This window comes from Lathamus discolor, chromosome 1 (assembly GCF_037157495.1).
Source record: "Lathamus discolor isolate bLatDis1 chromosome 1, bLatDis1.hap1, whole genome shotgun sequence".
NCBI lineage: Eukaryota > Metazoa > Chordata > Aves > Psittaciformes > Psittacidae > Lathamus > Lathamus discolor.
Genome location: NC_088884.1, coordinates 99,317,168 through 99,336,590, shown reverse-complemented (window position 1 = coordinate 99,336,590; position 19,423 = coordinate 99,317,168). Strand labels below are relative to the sequence as shown.

The 19,423-nt window shown below is 37.0% G+C and overlaps 1 protein-coding gene across 13 annotated transcripts in view; it reads left to right on the top strand.

The window, feature by feature from the left end:
- Nucleotides 1–19,423, top strand: part of INPP4B (inositol polyphosphate-4-phosphatase type II B) — a 342,362-nt gene that overhangs the window by 266,278 nt on the left and 56,661 nt on the right. For 12 of the 13 annotated variants that reach the window (XM_065687745.1, XM_065687774.1, XM_065687770.1 and 9 more), the window contains 3 exons: nucleotides 5,665–5,842; nucleotides 10,146–10,358; nucleotides 15,390–15,534. In XM_065687745.1, coding sequence (XP_065543817.1) covers nucleotides 5,665–5,842; nucleotides 10,146–10,358; nucleotides 15,390–15,534 — 536 coding nt within the window. The remainder of the gene's footprint in view (nucleotides 1–5,664; nucleotides 5,843–10,145; nucleotides 10,359–15,389; nucleotides 15,535–19,423) is intronic. The other variant, XM_065687736.1, reaches the window with a different exon arrangement.

The following is a 19,423-nucleotide window of genomic DNA, read 5'->3' as shown; positions in this document are numbered from 1 at the left end:
AGGTTATATCCCACTTTGCAAGAGCATAATTGCATTTGCAATTGCCAAACCAGAACAAGATTGAAACATATGTTTCATGAAAGTTTATCAAACAGAGAGATGAGGAAAATGTGTATCTGAAGATAGGGCTGGCATATTTTCTATTACATATAGAAATTTTCTATTACATATGTATTTTGTGCAGACAAAAGAGAGGGGAAGGTATTATATTATATTATTTAATTAAAAATGCAGTATTTTTGCAGTTCTCTCATTTGTTACCACTAAGAAAGTTGTATTAAAAAAAAATATTTCTAAAAATGCTATCTCAAATAATAGGGAGAAGGTGAAAAACAAGACTTAATGGTATGCAATCTAAAGGCAGGTCCATTATTTAATTACCCATTCACAATCTGTACTGGTTTTGATTTGCAACAAAAACATAGATAAAAGGCTTTGCTACTGCAAATGTCAGGCCTGTCTGTAAGTAATGGCTCTAATATGTCTGTCCCTTTAGTAGCTGGTGGTGAACTTCACAAGACCAGTAAGAGCAAAGGATTTATTTTTTTTTTTAATCTTGTTTAGGCATAATCGCATTTACATCCAAATCATTGAAGTTTGATCACAGTATGTGAAATCATTGCACAATGTGAATTGTATGTGTATAAAACAATACAGATTCATTTTAGATCTTTTTTCATGATGTTGTATTGGTTTATTCTTTTTATTTTTTCCTTGCTTATTTCTAGCTAAAAGAGAAAGTCAGTTAGTTGTTCAGATTCAGTTTTCTGTTGGCCTGCTGGTATAGGTTACTTCTCCTTCCTGCAAATGGAAGGCCTTGTAGTCTTCATCATCATCATCACCAGTCTAGATGGTGTAGCAAATTATTTTTAGAGCTCATTTGTGCAGGAACATAAGGCAGAATGCATTATACTGTATACAGTAAGTTATACACATATAATGTCTTGCTGCTCAAAATGTGCAGAAATCACTTCCAAGGTACTTTTGAGGACTTTTTTTCTAATTTAGAATCTAATTTGATAATCTCTGATGTAGCCAAAACACGCAGCCTGATGATTACAGGATTTTTAATACCCTGGTACTCACCATCAAGAAAAATCAGTGTCCCACAAGCTGCATTAGGTGCGGCAATTCACTACGGTTTTGTAGACCATTTCTAGCAAGTTCTTCAGAAATTACCCTGCTTTAAATTAGCACAGGCGTAAAGCTATAATAGCACTGAAAAAGATTTTCTGTTGATTTTTTTCTTTTTTATTCTTTTAAAGCCATAATAATTTAATTTGGGTTTAAACTACCCAAAAGGACCCTCTTTTGTTTGACTACTCCTAGCTTTTGGTCAAGGTGTGAGGTGTGTTTCTTTACGAACATATATGTTACTAGAAATTTTATCAATTCTGAGGTCTTCCTTCAACCCATTTCCATTCTCTGAGGAACCTGAAATGGTACTGTTCCGCAGAAAAATCCCAGAGCCGTTGAAATAATAATGAATTGCATTTCATCTAGTTGTAGCCTTTATTCTCAAAAGGAAACCATAGCCTGTCATGCATTGCACTGTTCACGGAGATGTTATTCTTTGCTCACTTTCCCCTGGTTTTTGTTGGGGTTTTTGTTTGTGTGTGTGTATTCCTACGTGTGTGTGAGAATGAGAGATTAGACTTCATGGAGATGAACATTTTCTTTCATTGGCCATAAATCAGTGTAGTTGGAAGTTTTGCTGGGAAACTGCCAAAGATTATACTATTTGTTGAGATATAAAAATCTCATCAGTATTTTCCAGGCACTAGGCACTCAGGACAGAATTGCCTGAAGCGTTTCCTTAAGCAGGTATAAAAGAAAAGGGACTGCAGCTGGAAAAAGAAGGGAAGAAGGAGTTGAGGAGCTTTGTATGTGAAGGTTAGAAAGGACCATGTGTTTTGGAGAGCAAGAAACTGTTCCTCCTCCATGGACCCATGGAGTCCCACCAATGTAAAGATACTCTTAAATTAATTTGAAGATCTGTGGAAGGCTTTCCCTGGGCATTCAATCTGCCTGGACTTAGTCTTCCTAGGAAGATTCACTATAAGATTCACCTATGCCCCTGTGGTATCAGTCCTACTTAGGTCTCCAGAGGGCTGATGAAGAGCATCTTCACCTTTCTTTTGACTGGAACTCGTGTCCAACGTAACCAGCTGAAGGCATTGATGTAGTTATTTGAAGGGTCAGTTAGGAATGAAGAGGAAATAGAAGAGCAGCAAGAGAAGCTGTGCATATGGCTTTAGCCATTGCTTCAAGATAAGGATTTATGGAGATTTGGACTTAGTAACTAAGGGTAGATTAGAATGAATAATTTTATTTTCCTCAGTATTCAAAGTCAGAATTTACAAGTTTACAAGGGAAATCTTTAGCGCTAATAACATCAAAATCTCGGCACTGATAACATTGTTTAGTTTTGTTTCCTGAAGCAGTGAATTGTCCTGAGGTTGAGGGGCTTTAATGTAGCAATTTATTTTTGAGCCTTACTTCCCTCTTCAGACAGAATACACGTGATGCATAAATAAGCCACTGAATTAGTATTCGGTAATGTATGTAAGCTGGAAGTTATCTGGGTGTACAGGTTCTTGCTGTGTATACTTTAAATGGATTCTTGCTGTTATTGTCTGTGGTTTTGACTGTTGAAAAAAGCAAGGTCAAATGTTCATTCTTGAAAGATTTTAACCCAGTCCCAGATGGTGATAATTTAACTCAGGCACACAAATTACTCAGTTAACAGCAGGAGTGGAGTTACTTGGAGTGTCATTAAAAATTAGACATTTAGCATATTGCAGTATTTATTCTCAGGCAAAAAACTTTGTTAATTTAAATTGCAGATCTAGTCAATGTAATCTTTATTCAAATTACATGACTGTGTCATTAAACCAATTTTCAAAATGAAATGACCACTGACAGTCATATATACACAGTTAATGATGGTGCCAATATGTGGAAATGATTAAATATGCTTAGTGAGAGCTTTGGAACTTAACCCAGAAGACATTATTAGAGTTTTTCAAAAGGTACCTGACTAATAATACTTTTTGCATATCAAAGGTAGGTTTTCATAGTGCTGCTGGCATCGCACACTGGAGCTACTCATGCGGCCTTTGGCCCAGTGCAAAAGTTTCTTACTTGTAATTCCCTTCATCTAGTTTCTGCATTACAACACCTGTGAAAAGTTTCTCTGCATGTTCTTTTGGTAGCTGTTTCTTTTAAGTAATGCTGCTTAAATACCACAGCTGTATGTGGCATTGAGCTCTAAAAGTAGTTATTTATAAGAAACTAATTTCAGTGACTTGGAAGTATTAATGTCTTTTCATGAATGGCAAGGCCACAGAAAATCTTAGGCTAGTCTTAGATGGAACACTGTTGAGACACAACAATTAGAAATTTCAGATACTCCCAAACATGTTGTTTCTGAATAATAATTATGCGCTTTCTTGGGGGAGAGAAGTTGCCCTCAAATTCTGAAAGAAACTGAATATTTGGAATCATATAATGCTTTCTAGGGGTCAGGAAATGTTAAAATTAGCCAAATAATGAGGCCTGATTTAACACTTCATTTTGAAGAAAAAGTCATTCTCTGTTTATTATTTCCTTTATTTAAAAGCTATGATTGCCTTTAGTAGAATTAGAACTACCTACAGGTTTAGTATCTCTCTTTCCTCTTTCTTTTCCTATAGCATTGACTGTAGCTTTTCTGCTGCAATATTTGGTGAAGCTTAGAGCTGTGGGAGATGAGTGAAAATGATCTGGGAATTAAAGGCTGAGGGGAATCCCAGAAAGAAGTGTGTGCATGGTGTGCTTGATAACAGAGTTAGCCAGATTCAAACTGCAAAAAGGCTGTTTGATAATGGGAGGGGAAGCCTGAAGGGGAATTAGAGAAGATTATTCAGTGCTGTGAAGCATCAAGACTTTTAAGACTGACTTCACTACAATTAACATAGACTATATTACTCTTTGTCCCTGCCCTGTCTACTGACTCTGACAGCTTGAGAGCTGTGGTGGATTTAGAGAGAGCTCTAACTTCGGAAGTTCATTTCACTAAGTGTTTGCCCCTTGAAGGCAATCCTGTGGCCAATTCCTATTTTCCCAGAGGGACAGGGATTTTTTATTATTATTTTTTTTTCCTCCCAAAATCAGTAGGAGAGATAGTTTGTACTATTCATTTTGTTGAAATATTCAGAATTCTGGCCTCTGCACTCAGCGGTACAGCAATTCATGTAGTGGACTGCAAATTGGAGACGCATAGTGATTTTGGTGTGACTGCTATCATGACTGATCGTGGCAAAGCTTCGCTGACTCAGATGCCCTTCATCCTGGCTACCTCCACAAAGAATTGTATCTAAAATAGAGACATCATTGAAAGATGGAGAAGCAGGTTGGGGTATTTTGAATTTGTGACTGCAGCTTAGCAAAGTGTCTAAGCAAGAGGCTTAATTTTAAGACTGCTTGCATCTATCCTTATTTGGCAGAAGACTTCAGCCATTTAAGTTGTAAGGAAGTGGCTTCATTTAGACTTCTGAATGTGAAATGAAAAACAGTGCATATTGTTCAAAGGATTGCACAAATTTCAGGTTTTAATATGTGAAATTAGGAAGGAAATTAAAATGGTTGGGAGAGCGCAGAAGCATCTGAAGGATGTGTGGTAAAAGGACCCAAGAGAAAAGAAGGGATAGGCTTACAGAACCAACTTGGGACTAGCATGTATGTTGCTCTGGCGTTAGTAATGTTCTAGGAGTTGCTTGATTACAGTTTTTCCTTGTTAACATTATAGGCTAACCTGAAACTGCAGAAGGTTTTGGTAAGTTTTTCCGAAAGGCTGAAGCAGTGCTTTATAAATGGACAGATTAAATACAAGAGTTTTAGGTGGGGAGATGTATACTACATCAAAGAATACAGGGTGTGTGCAAGCTGTCTAAAATCGTATTTTGGAATAATGTTATGAAAATGATATTGCATAATTAGGAAGTGTTGGAGAAAAAAAAAACAAGGGTAGGAATGCAAAAGAATTGTGGTGGTTTGAAAACAGTTAAAAGTAGAAAGTTTGCAGTGTTTATTTGTGTGGTTTTGTAGTAAGTAACTCCCATACCCTATTTCTGTGTCTTTTCTTGCAAATGAGACACATGCTTCTTATTTGAGATAGCTCTGGTTATTAGCAATTCCTGGACATCACTGATGCTAATCAAAACATAGTGTGGGCCACTGATCAATTAAACAGTAATGGCTCATTTTGAAAGACTTAATGTGGTAGTTAATAACGTGATGGGGAGTCAAGTTGGAAAAATAAGGAGCCTTATGACCTTTGTGATTATTAAGTGACTTGGTCAAACATTTAATTTCTCCAGAATTACATTTTTTTAAAGTAAGTAAATAAAAACCTGTTTTTCTTGTGTTAAGATCCGTCACTCACAGGGATGAGTAAGTTGAACAGTACTGCTTGGAGCATTTGGTAGTGGGCAGTCTGTTGTCCTCTACTGTTCTAGCAAGGAGCTGGTTTTAGCCTTAAATAAGGAGCATTTCAATGATATCAGTGAAGTTTAGGTATCTATCATTGTTTGCAAAACCAGGTAAAATTTTTAGCACATTAAGCATTGCTATTAATAGCAGAAATGACTTTGATGTTTTGTGACCGTTTCTCTGTTATTACAGTACTGGATACCAGTGTATTTACTATTCACCTGAAAACACAGCCAAGGCAAAAGAAGTTCTCAGCAACATCAATCATCTGCAACCTCTCATATCAAGCCATGCAGACCTGCTGCTTAATTCTGCAAGCCAGCATTCTCCAGACAGCTTGAAGAATTCTTTAAAGATGCTTTCAGAAAAAGTAAGATTCAAATCTTCACTGCAATGGAAAATGGAATAACCAACTCTCTAACTACTGGGTTTTTTTTCCCGCATAAATTGACTTTCACAGCATCAGCAAATGTTAAATAAGTTCTGCTAAAATAAGCTTCAGAATGTTGCTATTAGAAAAAGAATATTATTTAGCATTTTCTGTGTAGAAAATTAATGAAATCTATAAAGGTTGTCTTTATTTGAAATTATAATTAATTTCATGTGTGTCTGTTATCCTCTAGTGGCCACACACTGGGGTTTATAAAGAAAAAGATTATTGTAAATAATTTTGCAGCATGATAAATGGTTGTTTTACTTCTCTTTCTTTCGTACTTCAAATTTGAGCTTGTGGGAGGTAGCTCAAGCCAGGTTTGAGCTAATGTTTAGAATTATACCATGATCAGAAATGGTGATACGATCTGGAAGGAGAAGTTGGCACCAGGAGGTCTCAAATTTTAATTCTCTTTCTTGTATTATATTCTGCTGTAGCTGTAGGCTTTTCCTCATGTTAGCTTCTTTAGCTCTAAATTAAGGAAGATAATATTTTCCACCTGTCTCACAGAGTGATACTGGAGATTAGCTGAAGTCTGAAGTACTTTTAAGCATATGTTATCTTACAAAAATATTAACCACTATAGCTCTGACCAGAGGGGTTGGAAAAAAGTTTCCCATCGCTTCATGGGCCATACCTTCTGTAATATGATCTCAATATGGCTTAATAACACTATCAATAATCATTTCAATATATCTTCAGCTATTGGGAAGTAGCAACCCCTGTGGTCTGTTGAGAACTATTATCCCAGCAGTACATCTTTCAATGGGAGAGTTTCAAATCTGAATATTGAACTCAGTCACATACTGTGAAGGCATTGCATTGGAACCACAGGGGAGATAAACGTTGCTCTCGGTTACAGATGTGTAAACGCACAGTAACTCTGAGAATATTGGAGTCACTGAATGTCAAGAGCCATGTAGGAAAGTAGAATTCGGCCTGTAGATTAAGAAAGAGTGGGGGATGGGTGTTGCGGTAGTTATAGCATACCTTTCCTTGTCATACCAAAGGAGGCCATTCTTAGCTGCATGTAGAAAAAGTGGAGCCACTCTGTTAGTGCTTAGTTTGAAGAAATATGCAAGCAAAAGTAAAGCAAATCAAACAAAGTGTTTGTTGTGAAGATCCAAGATCCAGTTGCTAAGGAATTTGTTTGTGGCTATAGCCACTGGCTTTGCCCTTCCCACCTTTGCCTGCCTGGGCTGGAGAACTGAATGATTTCAGAGTGGCTGCAGACAGCTGTGATACTGACTGATAGTTTGAGCCATGGCCTATTGGAGAGTCTGGCCACAGAAAAGGGCCAAAAAGGACAATCCATTGAGTTTGAAAAAGTCACAGATATTTTAAATTTATCATTTGTCATTTAGTTATATATGTCCGTATCAAATATTCAGGACCAGGATTAAATTGCTGGTTAGTACTGGAGCACAGGTTCCCAGATGTGGAAGCAGGAGTCTAACCTGACATAGTCCACCTACAGCCCCTAGGTTCTGTCTATCCTCCACCTTTTGCTTGGAAGAGATGAATCCAGTTGTCTGAACAACTGCTGCATGAATGACTGAATGCCTGCTTCCCTGGCTATTCCCAAATTTACTCTGAGGAGAAGACAGATAATTGAGAAAAAGTGTGGGACCCTTGCTGAGGAAACTAGTGTAGAGACACAGCTGCCTGTAAAAAAAAAAAAAAAGGAGGTCTTTCATTTGGAAAAGAAAGACCAAGAAACAGCTTCAGAGAAAGCCAGTATTAAGTTTCAAAAACCCAGATTGAGTGAAACCACACAGTGCTGCAGCTCCTAGGTAATACAAAGCATCATCTCAGTATTCTAAAATAGCCTATCTATATAATCTGGTCCAGTATGGGAGAATTAAGACTAACAAAGTGTCCCTGCTTATATTTACGATAGGTTGATATGCTCTTCTGAATAGAATTATGTGAAGCCTACCTATATTCTTATGCATATGAGGTGCTTCTGCTCTCCCACCTTTTGTATACTATTTTATATGTAGAATAGAAATGTTCTCATACATTTTAAGTTGCTAGAAATTTAGGAATGAAACTGCTATTTGAGGAAATTGAAAAAGTGATTTTTCTGGTGATTAAATTCCTCAAATATATTAAAAAGGATAACACTTTAAGATAACGTTAAGCTTGATATAAAGAATAATTCTTTCTAAAAACATTAGGTAGCAGGGAGTATATCTGAGCTATCAGTATGGTGAATTACAGTTAAGTATTTATGTTAGAAATGGAAAGATTGTGTGCATGGCTTGGAAGTGGAAAATCAAATAATTCCACTGCTGCTTCTTAAATTGAGCTTATTTTCTCATAGCAAGCATGGTTTTACTTCTCTGTGTATGATTTGCAATTTGCTGTAGTGTTTTCCTGAGACTAACCTTTTATCAACATTTTCTGTTAATTGATTAAGAAAGCCTTTAGCTGTCGACAAATGTATCAGCATATGCAGCTTGCAGAAGGCTTGATAAGTTCATTTTCCAGCTATGCCTATCTTTGTTTGCAGAAATATTCTTTGGTTGAATATCTAAAAGAAATTGCAAAGTTTTTATTTCTTTGTATAGACTTGTTTTGTGATTGCAATACAATTTTATAAATAGCGATGTGCAAATGTAGCAGTACTGAGCTGTAAGTAAATGCAGCTGAAATGTAGATTGTTCTTAAACCAATGGAATTTAATTACAGAAGCGTTTTAGTCTCTATATAGAAAAATGGAGGTTTGCTTCCATGCCAGTTTGCTTCTTAAACTGAACTTTCCCTATAAAATATTTACATTAATTTAAATTGCTTAGACTTTTCAGGTAGTTACCTAATATATATTGCAGTCATAGTGGGCATTCCTTACTTCGAATTGTCCAATACATAAAATTTCTGAAATGTAAAGCTCTTTTGAGTCTACCATGCCTGATGCAGAGACATGAAACTATCTCAAGCAGACTTCGAGTGGAAAGGGAGGCATAAAACCTCAGTAAAGCCATGATGTTGTCATTTCTAAGGACAGACAAGCAAAGTAGTTTAGACTCTCCCGATATGATACTATCTTGAAGAGTCTTGAAGATAAGCTCTGCTGTTACCATGCAACTCCAGCAAGTCTCACTTTGCTGCTTCTTCATAGAGGGTTGGTAGGGTTTGCTAGCAGTATTCCCCAGAGACTATGAATTCTCTGAGCATGCACCACTTGGAGGCTGGAAATGTAGAAAACTGAAATTGTCCTATAGTACTGAAAAAGAAAGAAAAAAGTAAAAGAAGCAGAAACTTTTCAAGCAGGTAGCGAACCTAGCAGCCAGAGCTTTAAGAAAACCATAAATTATTTAGAGCATTGTGGTCTAAATGTCAGTGAACTTTTGAGGGGGTATAGAGGCAGGAAAGTAAGAAAAGTTGAGGAGGATTAGGCATACAGAAGAGCAGCCAGTATTAGCAAAAAAGGCATGCCCGGCAGAATGGTGGGAACAGCAAATGCTGTCACATGGAGAGGGTCTAAGAGATGCTAAAGGGCAAATGGAGAAAGCATTTTCCTTTTCTTGTTGGGGTGGAAAGGAGCTAAATACTGCAGAGATGTTGAAGGTTTTTAAAAATACAGTGAACTTTCAGCTGTCACAGTCAACAAGAAGGATTTAGAAAAATGATGCAGTGATTGAATAACATCTTCAGAGAGCCTAGAAAAGCTACTTCAAGGTTTCCTGTCCTTAAAAATAATTAAACTAAAGCTAGAAATCAGGTGTTTTCCCCTGCCCCAATGTGTGGGTTGATACCAACAGGTACCAAAATTTCACACTGGAAATACTGCTTTTGCAGGTGCTGCAGTCTCAGCAGTGTAGAGTGGTGTGGTTTTATTCAATTTGTTAATTACGTTTTATATGGCATTTATTCAGAAATTATAGAGCCGTGACTGGTTACTCTTGGAACTGATCCTTGTAGAGGTTCATCCTTGCAGACAAATTCTTGAACTCGAATAGAATAGGATTGTGTGCAAAGATAATCATCTCTGTGACAGATACTGTACTTTTATCTTAATCCTTAGAACAGTGGGATTGTAGAATGTGGTCATATCCCTATACCCCTTGAATCATTCCTCATTGTATCTCTACTTTGTGTTCTACCTCTCAGGCCTGCCTGAAACCAATATCCACTCTGCCTAAGGGTAATTCAGTCCTATAATAGGTATGTTGCAGTATTGCCTTCCTTGGTCTAACCTCTTCATTCATACTTTTTTTTTTTTTTTTTTTTCCAGACAGAGTTATTTGTGCATGCATTTAAGGATCAGCTGGTCAGAAGTGCTCTTTTGGCACTATACACAGCTCGGCCTGGCTGTGTCCTCAAGAAACCAGCTATGCCTAGAAACAGTACAGAAGAGGGGGGTGATTTACAGCATCAGGATCATCCTTCTCAGATTAAAAGACAGGACTCTATACCCCATCATTCTGAATATGATGAAGAGGAGTGGGTAAGTAGTCATAAACTCTTAGCTGCTATTCAATCCTAAACCCCTACAAATCGGCATAAACAGATAAAAGCTCCAAATGTCCTTGTCACGTACTATTGGGAGGGGAAAGGGGTGCAAAACTGTGAAAAACTGTTTTCAGATACAGTACAGATTTAAAAATAACTCAAAAGAATTTTCCCAACTAGAGTGTGCTTCTGTGTTGCTCCTTGGTTGTACATGTAACAGCCAGAGTATCTCTTTGTGCAGGCAGGTAAATAGTCTTTGGTCCTTCTAAAGTTCTTTTTGCTAGTTAGGCAGATTTAAGGAGACTAGAGTAGCAGATATTATTCTGAAGGAAAATTATTATCTTTTTTTTTCAAAGGCTGAATATAAATAGTTTAAATGCACATGAATTAATTCTCAGCAAAAAAAGAGCTGTTTTCCCTTAGACGCTGTTCTTAGAGGATGTCTGAGGTTGCACTGAAAATTACACATGGCTTTTCGATTTTAACATTCTTAGCATGTCTTCCAAAGATTTTTATTATTTATATGGCTGAGATTTTGTAAATTAATTATTTTGGTGGATTTGTTCATAATGGATCTGCTGCTTTGTTACATGTATGCTGAACTCAAGCTATTTTTATTCAGTTCAGGCTCATCCTTTCAGTTCATTACTGTATTCTCATGAATGTAAAGGATGCAGCATATTAATTGCTACTGTAAATTCTTAATAACTTGCATGAGCTACAGAACTTGCACCTGAACTGTGATTTTTATACATACCACAAATAAGGGAAGAAGAATAAATTTCTTCTAGAGAAAGACAATTATCTCCAACCCCATGCATTAAGTAGTCATGAGAGTTAAACAATAAATAACTTATTCTTTTATTTGTCTGCTGGTTTTAGAGCCTTGAATTAACTTTTTCATGTTTTCTCAATAACCCGATGGGCCAGAATGGTGGTTCTTTCCTTGAAATGAAATCCAAAATGTTTGCTTTCAGCTGTTGAAATGTTCAGATAAATATCACAATAAATTTGATGAAAGGGAGAAATTTTAGTTTGGAAAAGTAGCATTTTTGTGCAAGCTGTATTTTAGTTTAGTACTGTCATTTAGCTTCTCTGCAGAGGCACTAGCTTTACTGTTTTTCATTATTGATTTTTGATTTTTTTCTGCCAGGTGCTTGATTCTCATCTCTTAAAATATATAAGCACATTAGTTCACAGTTGATCAATTTTTTTTCTGCTGAATGAGTGAGATTACCTGCTTGATTAAAGCGTATCCTGAAGTATTTTCTGAGTTAAACTGAGTCAGTTATTGTAAAACTTAAGGCAGTATAAATATTAGAGAAATTTTGTTTTTTTCTAAATTTGATAGATTAGACTTTCATTATTTTTCAGTTCTTTCTGTCAGTCTAGGTAATGAATAATGGTAGTTGTAATGATCAAATTGTTATTAGTATGATGAAAAGAGAAAGAATAAATTTATATAAAGTATGAAAAATGTTTAATCTGCTCTGAAAATCGACTATAAAGGGGAAAACTTTGAGATACATTGCCTTGTATGCACGGTACTGTATCCTTTTTTCTTGTTTTGTTTTTCCCCACTCTATTATTAAGATCTAGACCTGCATTTTACAGTTGGATTTTCAATCTTAGTTTTGCCTGAAATATAAACCAGTGGCATCAAGCAATCCTTTAAGCTAACTCTGTTCTATCCACTTCCAATGGCTGCATTACCTTACAAAACATCACAAAAGTGAATTCAAGGCAGTAGGTGAGGTCTACCCCCTTCCCTCGCATTCAAATTTATCTGTAAGGAATAACTCCCGATTTCTTAACTGCACAGGATGCCATTTCACTGAGTGACTAGTGTTTTCCAAAAAGCCTCCTTCTGGATAGCAAGACTGTGTTGTACCTCTCTTCTTTGATGCCAAATGCAAATATTCATTCCATAGTAACTGACAGTGGTATGAATTGTGCACTACACATAAGCAATAGTAAAGCATTGCTGTTGAAGGAAAAATATTTGAGAGTTTCAGATTGCCTCTGGGTAGATACTCTCTTCTCCTTTTGCCAGCTGCTTCTGCTGTCCTAGCACTTCCTTGCAGGAAAGAACAAAGCATGTTATCATGTATAATAAAAGAAAAGGTGGACACATTGCATCTGGACCTTTTTCTGCTTTACATTTATGACTGACTACTTAACATAGTTGAAGCTACAAAGAACAGATAAAATAGTGTTTCCAATATGTTCAACTACTGACATGGTACTCAGACACAGGTCTGACATACTGACCTGTGTGCGATGTATTCCATTCCAAAGCACTGCTGCATCACAGGAGGGGGTTAATCATGCACATTACTTAAGATATTTGCTTTATACAGGTTCACTTTTAAATGTCTTAAGAAAAGTGATAAGCTTTCTGTGATGACAAGGCCTAGCTTTTTGTGGACATCATTCTGAGTATGCATGCGTGACTGGCAGTGCCACAGCAGAGGCAACAAGAGGGGTGCATCTGTGGTCATTTCTAACTAGCAACACCCACCTACATGTGCTGGGACTCAATAATGGCTTCTAAAATTTGAAAGAAGTAAAAGATGTCAGTGTGTCGTTGCCATGTCCCAGCGGGGTCAAGCCCTTTCCACCCACCTTCCCTGTCATTGGCTTGACTTTTGATCTTGAAGCAGTAAGGAGAAGGAACAAGAAACCTTGTTTCTCTTGTTCTTTCACACCACAGTAGTAAACTTACCATCCAACTGGTGGGAAAACTGATATCGGGGAAGAAGCGTCCTTACTTGGGAATCTAGGGTCACAGTAGTTCAGTGTCTTGAGAAATAAGACTTATTTTCTTCTGATCACTCACATCACACAGAGGGCTTACAAGAATGTTTGAGAAGCTGTGGGTGTCATTTTGTGCTTTAACTTGGTGCATGCTGCAGAATGGTGGCCTGTAAGGTAGTTCTTAGGCAGATTGAAAATACACCACTCACAAAGGTGAAAAATGGGTGTAAAATGTGCTTGGCTACAGGAAAACATTATGGGAATAGTACGGGATGACAAAGAATGTTAAATGGATGGATTACTGATCCCAGAGACTAATAGGGCGTCACTTGATTTCACTGATTGGAAATTGCTTTTTAAATTGAGAATTGTTCTTACCAAACTACAAAATTTCAGCAGTATTCTTGGCAAAATGTGGCCATCTTTGGTGCAAACAGAATAATGTCACAATGAACGGTAGACACATCTACTTTTTCTGTCTGCCTATAGTGATATCTTCTAATCCCAGGAACCTCCAATGTGGAGAAAAAGGACTGCGGGACAGGCTCTTGCTCCATCTCACATGCCCATATGTAAAACAGCCAGATATTTAAGGTCCTTTCCAACCCTAACTATTCTATGATTCTATTTGATAATAAGGGTGAGCTTTCTGCCAACAGGTGTTTATGAATTTTGCTTTTAAACCCTCAGGGGATATTTATGTGAATATTGTATAGACATCCTCTCAATGTTGGCTTAATGGGTGGCTTGAAAAGAGAAAAGTGTTCTTTCCAAAATGAAACAAGGGCTCATATTCATGTTACTTATGCAATAACTCCAGATGCTCATTAAGCATCACTGTTTGTGTTGGGATTAAACTCCCCTTGCAGACAGAAGAAAGGGAAATTACATTGCTGCAGCAACACTGAGCAACTGTGTTTCTGTACAGATTCAGCAAATACAGTTCAACAGTCTGCAGGCCCATGTCGTGTCACTCAGGATAGGATGCCTGCTTGTAGTGGGGTGTGCCCTCAGTTTGAGGGAACAGGGGAAGATCAGATTCCTGTGGACAGGATAATGGCCTCAGAAGTATGGCATGTAGTTAAAAAGAAATCTTAGTTTGAATTTTTGCCTTAGTTCTAACTTTGCCTTCACCAAACTTTCAGGCATTACCATTTCTATGGAACTATGGTATTTTTCAGGTTTAAGTTTTCTTTAACCTTCTCTCTTACTGTCTTTTCAACTCCCAAGTTTTTTGCCTCAAGGGCTACATATGCGTAATGCTTACGGCTATTATAAAGTAGAAAGAAAAGCAATAATATTATCTTCCCATTTTTCAACCTTCAAGCAAACTCTGGTTGCTCTGCATTAGTTTCAGAATGACTCGGCGTTAAAACATTTATATGGGGTGGGGTTTTTTTGTGGGTTTATGTTTTGGGTTTACTCTGACTGCTAGCCTTGTGTACAGCCTCATTTCTGTACAGCTTGGCTGTTTCCTTTTTCTTATTCAGCTCCATATAAGTAGGTACAAGAGCTTCAATTTCTGCAGCATCCAGCACCTGAAGGACCCTTCCTGTGTCTGTGTTCCATAACAGCTTTGTCTTTCACTCCATATTACGTTTCTTGTTCTCTGTTGTACAGTATTCGTTCTATCATTCTGTTACATCTGTAATTCTCATCTTTGTTATAAACTCAGTTAAGCATGATGGTTGCAGTTTGTATGAGAGGTGAAGAACAAAATTGAAATTGTGTTACCTAATAAACATGGCATGAAAGCAAGTTTCTAATTCTAGGCTTTTAATTTTACATTTGCTTTAACAGAGTAACTGATGTGATAAAATAGAGGGTATGTTAAATTATCAAAAACAGGTTGTCAAGTATTATGGCAAAAAACTGGCAGTTGCACAGGAGGTTTGATTTGGCAAGGCTTTGTATGTCTGCTCTCTTACTTTATTATTTCAAATAGACAAACTGCTCAGTTTGTTGTAATTGGACATGAAACCTAGCATGCATTTTAGCATAGACTTTGAAGTATGTGTGTTTTACAGTGTCTAAAAACCCCAAACAGTTTCAGTTCAGTCATTTATACTGCAAGAAAAAAAATACATGAAAAAGGAATAAGTTGGTAATAGGCTGAAGAATGAGAAAAATAGTAATATGCTGACACCTAATACTCCCAATAACACTTACAGTAATTTGCACATCTCCAGTTCAAGGTGTTAGTAAGAAGTTAGTATTGTCTCTTCTTTTAATTCTTCAGTAATGTGCAGTGATAATTATGCTTTTTCAGGACAGGGTATGGGCCAATGTGGGAAAGAGTTTAAACTGTGTTATTGCCATGGTGGACAGATTACTTGAAAAAGACAACGTCAGCAACACTAAAGAGGGTGAAAATGATCCTTCAGCAGCAGATTGCAAGGTGTTTCATACAGGTGGTAAGCAAGCTTTTTTTTTTTTTTTAATCACTGACTGGAGTAAATAAACATGGAAAAAGTCACAGAAAAGCAATATGGAGAAGGGTCAGTAGTATCTTTGATGAGAGAGCCAATAGCAAGTTTTGCACAGTTGTAGCCTCGAAGGATGGAAGGCTACTTATCAAATTATAGCTCCCTTGTGTGCTCAAACTTCTTGCTATGCTCTTCTTTTTTTTTTTTTTCTGTGCCATGATGAAAACCTGTTGAAGCAACAATGTTTTCCTTTGAAGGTTGGTGTAGTTTAATTTATTTCAGGTTTTACTTGAATATACCATTTTAAGAAAAAAAAATTGGAGTGTGTCTTACTTACAAGTTAGGTGAACATTCTCTTTGTGTCATTCTCCTTCTACTTTTCTGAAGTGCTATACTGATTTTTGTTTTCTGATTTGCTAAAATTCATTTTTCCCTGAATACAGGTGTCAGTGTGTGTCAATACTGAGGGCTAAGTAAAGTGATTCCATGAGATGTGAAGAAAACTTTATCCACAACAGGCTGTTGTCACCAAATCTTCTGATCTTCTCCTATGGCTACATTCCATATTGCTTTCTCTAAGCGTAGACTAAATCTGATTCTGAAGTCCAACAAGACTTTGTGATATGCAAGTGTGTTGGAACAAACGAAACAGCTCCTCAGTGATACTGCTGGGAGCCCAACACTTCAGTTAAAAAAAAAAACAACAACCAAACAAAAAAACTCCATAGAACAACAAAAATGCCACAACCACTTTATTTTACGGCGCTTCAGATTTCCCTCTCCCTCCCCAGTCTGAAAAAAGTGATGACTTAGTATAATTCTTTCTGGATGCTTTTTGACACACTTAGCAAAGTGAATGTTTACAGATTTTCCTTCAGTCTCTTCAACCCTGAACATGTCCTCTGTTGTTCTGTATAATCCGTAAAATGTACATAAGCAGTCTATTGGAGTTACAAACAACATGCTTTGATTCAGGCTCACACGCTACACAGGCAAATGAAATATTGGTCGCAGCTTTTAGCTCACGAAGCCAAAACCCCTTAAAAGTTACTTCCTTTTAGGTACTATAATAAGCAGTCATCAAATAGAATGAAAAGTACCTCTTGCTAAGGAATAATGGTTTGAAAATTATAGATGTGTTTCATTCAGCTGGATTGTCTTGTGGAGCTGACAGGCCAAGGACACAAAAAATATCAAGATGTTACAGCGCTGGAATAAATTACTCTTCCCCCCCACCCCCCCACCTTCATTTCGGGGCCTTCCCTTTTCTCTTGAATTAGTACAAGTTTTCTTCTGTGAGAGCACAATAGGTGCTCCTGAGGAGTTGTGCTGAGGGTTCTGCAACATGGAAACTGCAGATTTGTGGGGCAGATCACTTTGTTTTTATGTTCTCCTTTATGAGGAAGACATAATTTCCCAATGATATTTTCACGAAAGCTTCTTGCAGTGCCTTTGACAATTCATAGGACTTTCAAGGTCATGGAGAAATGGAGATGTTTTAAAATCGCTTTCTTTTATAGGACTAACTTAAAAGATGGAACTTTCTGAAGAACTAGCCAGGTTTTGGGCACACACCATCCAAAGTTTGTTGCCTGATGATTTTCAAAACCATTGCCTTTGGTGCCAGAATTTTTCATGCTTGACTTCTCTATGAGAGTGTGGGTTTATATGGACTTTTTTAATCTGCATCCACTCTCTGAAATTTGATGTGGAGCCTTACAGATTCACCATGAAGTGCCTACATAGAGGTTGAGATTCTAAGTTTAGGGTTATAAATTCTGCCTTAATTCTTCTCCATTTTATATCTGAAGCCTGGTTTGTATGGGCTCATATCTTTTTCCTAGATATAAAGTCATACCGTGTTTACACCCAGAGATATATTTCTAAAATTACAATTTTATGCTACATACAATTCACAAACATTACATATACGAAAAGCTTTTTGTATGCTTTTGCGATTATATTATACCATAATTTGAGCATAACGTTTCATCAACACTGAAAATATATGGGCACAGATAGATCTTTGATTCTGAAAGTGCTTCAGTGCTGGAGTTGAGCTGAAGAAACATTGTACTGATGTTTGTAAGAAAAATGGGGAATACCCAGGGTTTGAGCAAAACAATGAAAAGTACACCATAAATACATGATGAAATATTTGTTTGTATTAGTGAACCTGACTGTATCAATACTTTATTTTCGTAGCATATAACAATGATAAAGATGAAAAAGATGGCATGCATGTTCATTTTAGATGACAGAAGACATTATGACAATAATTTGATGCAATAGCATATTCCTGTAACAGTAGATGTTGTCATAACATATATTCAGAGCTTCCTAAGATAGGTTTATATTTGCAGTCTCAGTGTTGACATCATGTGATCTTATTCTCTTTTTTTTTTTTCCCCCCAAACATTTATTATGTGGAGTTTTTGTCATCAGAAATATCAGTGGCACTTTTTTCTCATGCTTACCTTTCAATATGAATTATACCTTCCTTAGCCGAACTTTTCATGCAGTCTGACCTTTGAGTGTATTCTTAAGACTGAATTTGAGTTATCAGTTACCAAGGTAACATGCTGTGGTTTCATCAGTTGCAGGATTATGATTTCTCTGCAGGATAAATCAAGAAGAGTAGATGGATTTTAAAGGCAAGGGAGGTTTTCTATTGTTTTAACTCCAGAGCTGTTTGCCTTGGAGAACTACTTGACAACATTAAATCCTTTTTATTTTTGCCTTTTCTTTTTCCATGAGAGTCAGAATGTGGAAGCCTATCCTGCAGCATTAGAGGTGCCAGTGAAACATGGTAGTTTGCTCTTACGCTTACACTGTCCCTCACAGGTCTCCATGTGTAGCTGTGCTGCTAAAAGAGTCTGTTGGCTCCAACTGCTTCTTGTAGCACACCATTAGAATTACTACCAAGCTGTTCCTCTGCTGGCTCTGTGCAAGAACTCCCTGTTTTTTCTACATGCAAAATTCACCACATGATGTCAGGCAATTTAAGCTGGCAGTGTGATTGCACCTGGATTTTGCCTTAAGTGAATTACGGAATCATAAACTATGTTTCTGGGTGGATGAATGGACCAATGGTAACCTTCAGCAGAAGTAGCAAAGAACACCTGGGGGAATGGTGCCATATTTCCTAGCTAGAATTAAGGGAAACATCTGTTCATAGCCACATTGCTGTAGGCATGTGTGGGTTAAATTTTGTTGAATAATCTGCTACCTGGTGGGGACTCTTTAAGTCTAGATTCAGCCTTTCTGTCTTTCAGTTCATCCCTCCTAATGCAGTGCTGGTAGAAAAGTGAAATAAAGCTGTGTTGTGGTTTTGTTTGCATCCTCAGAAGAAGAGCTTTTAGTGTAAGTTACCATTTGGTCAGGAAAATGAAGAATTCTCCCTTGGTCTGTGTTTGCTTGAGCAGCCGGTATTTATTTTGGGGAAACAAAAGACTTGTGAAAGACTTTCTCTTTCCTTCACTTTCCTCACATTTTTCTTTCCTGTTCTCTTAAGCTTGCCTTCATCCTGCTCTTTTTGATAGAGTACTTTCCTGGGCTATATGTAGCCCAGTTTATAATTCCAGTGCTTTCTCTAATTTGGCTAATAAAGGAAGCTTAAAAATGTGTAAGGGAAAGGAATACTATTTAACTGAATCAACACACTAATTTTTAAATAAGACATCAGAATATTTAGTTGCACAACATTTCTAGAGCAAGTCTTATCCATTACTCCTGTGTTTTGAATATTTTTGATTTCCTTAGCTTAATGTCTGTTATTGTCATTGCTGCTTTTTTCTGTTTTCCTTGTGACTAAAGCTGCTGACACAATTGTATATGTAACGTTAGATGATTTCCATTTTCACTATAAATCCATGTG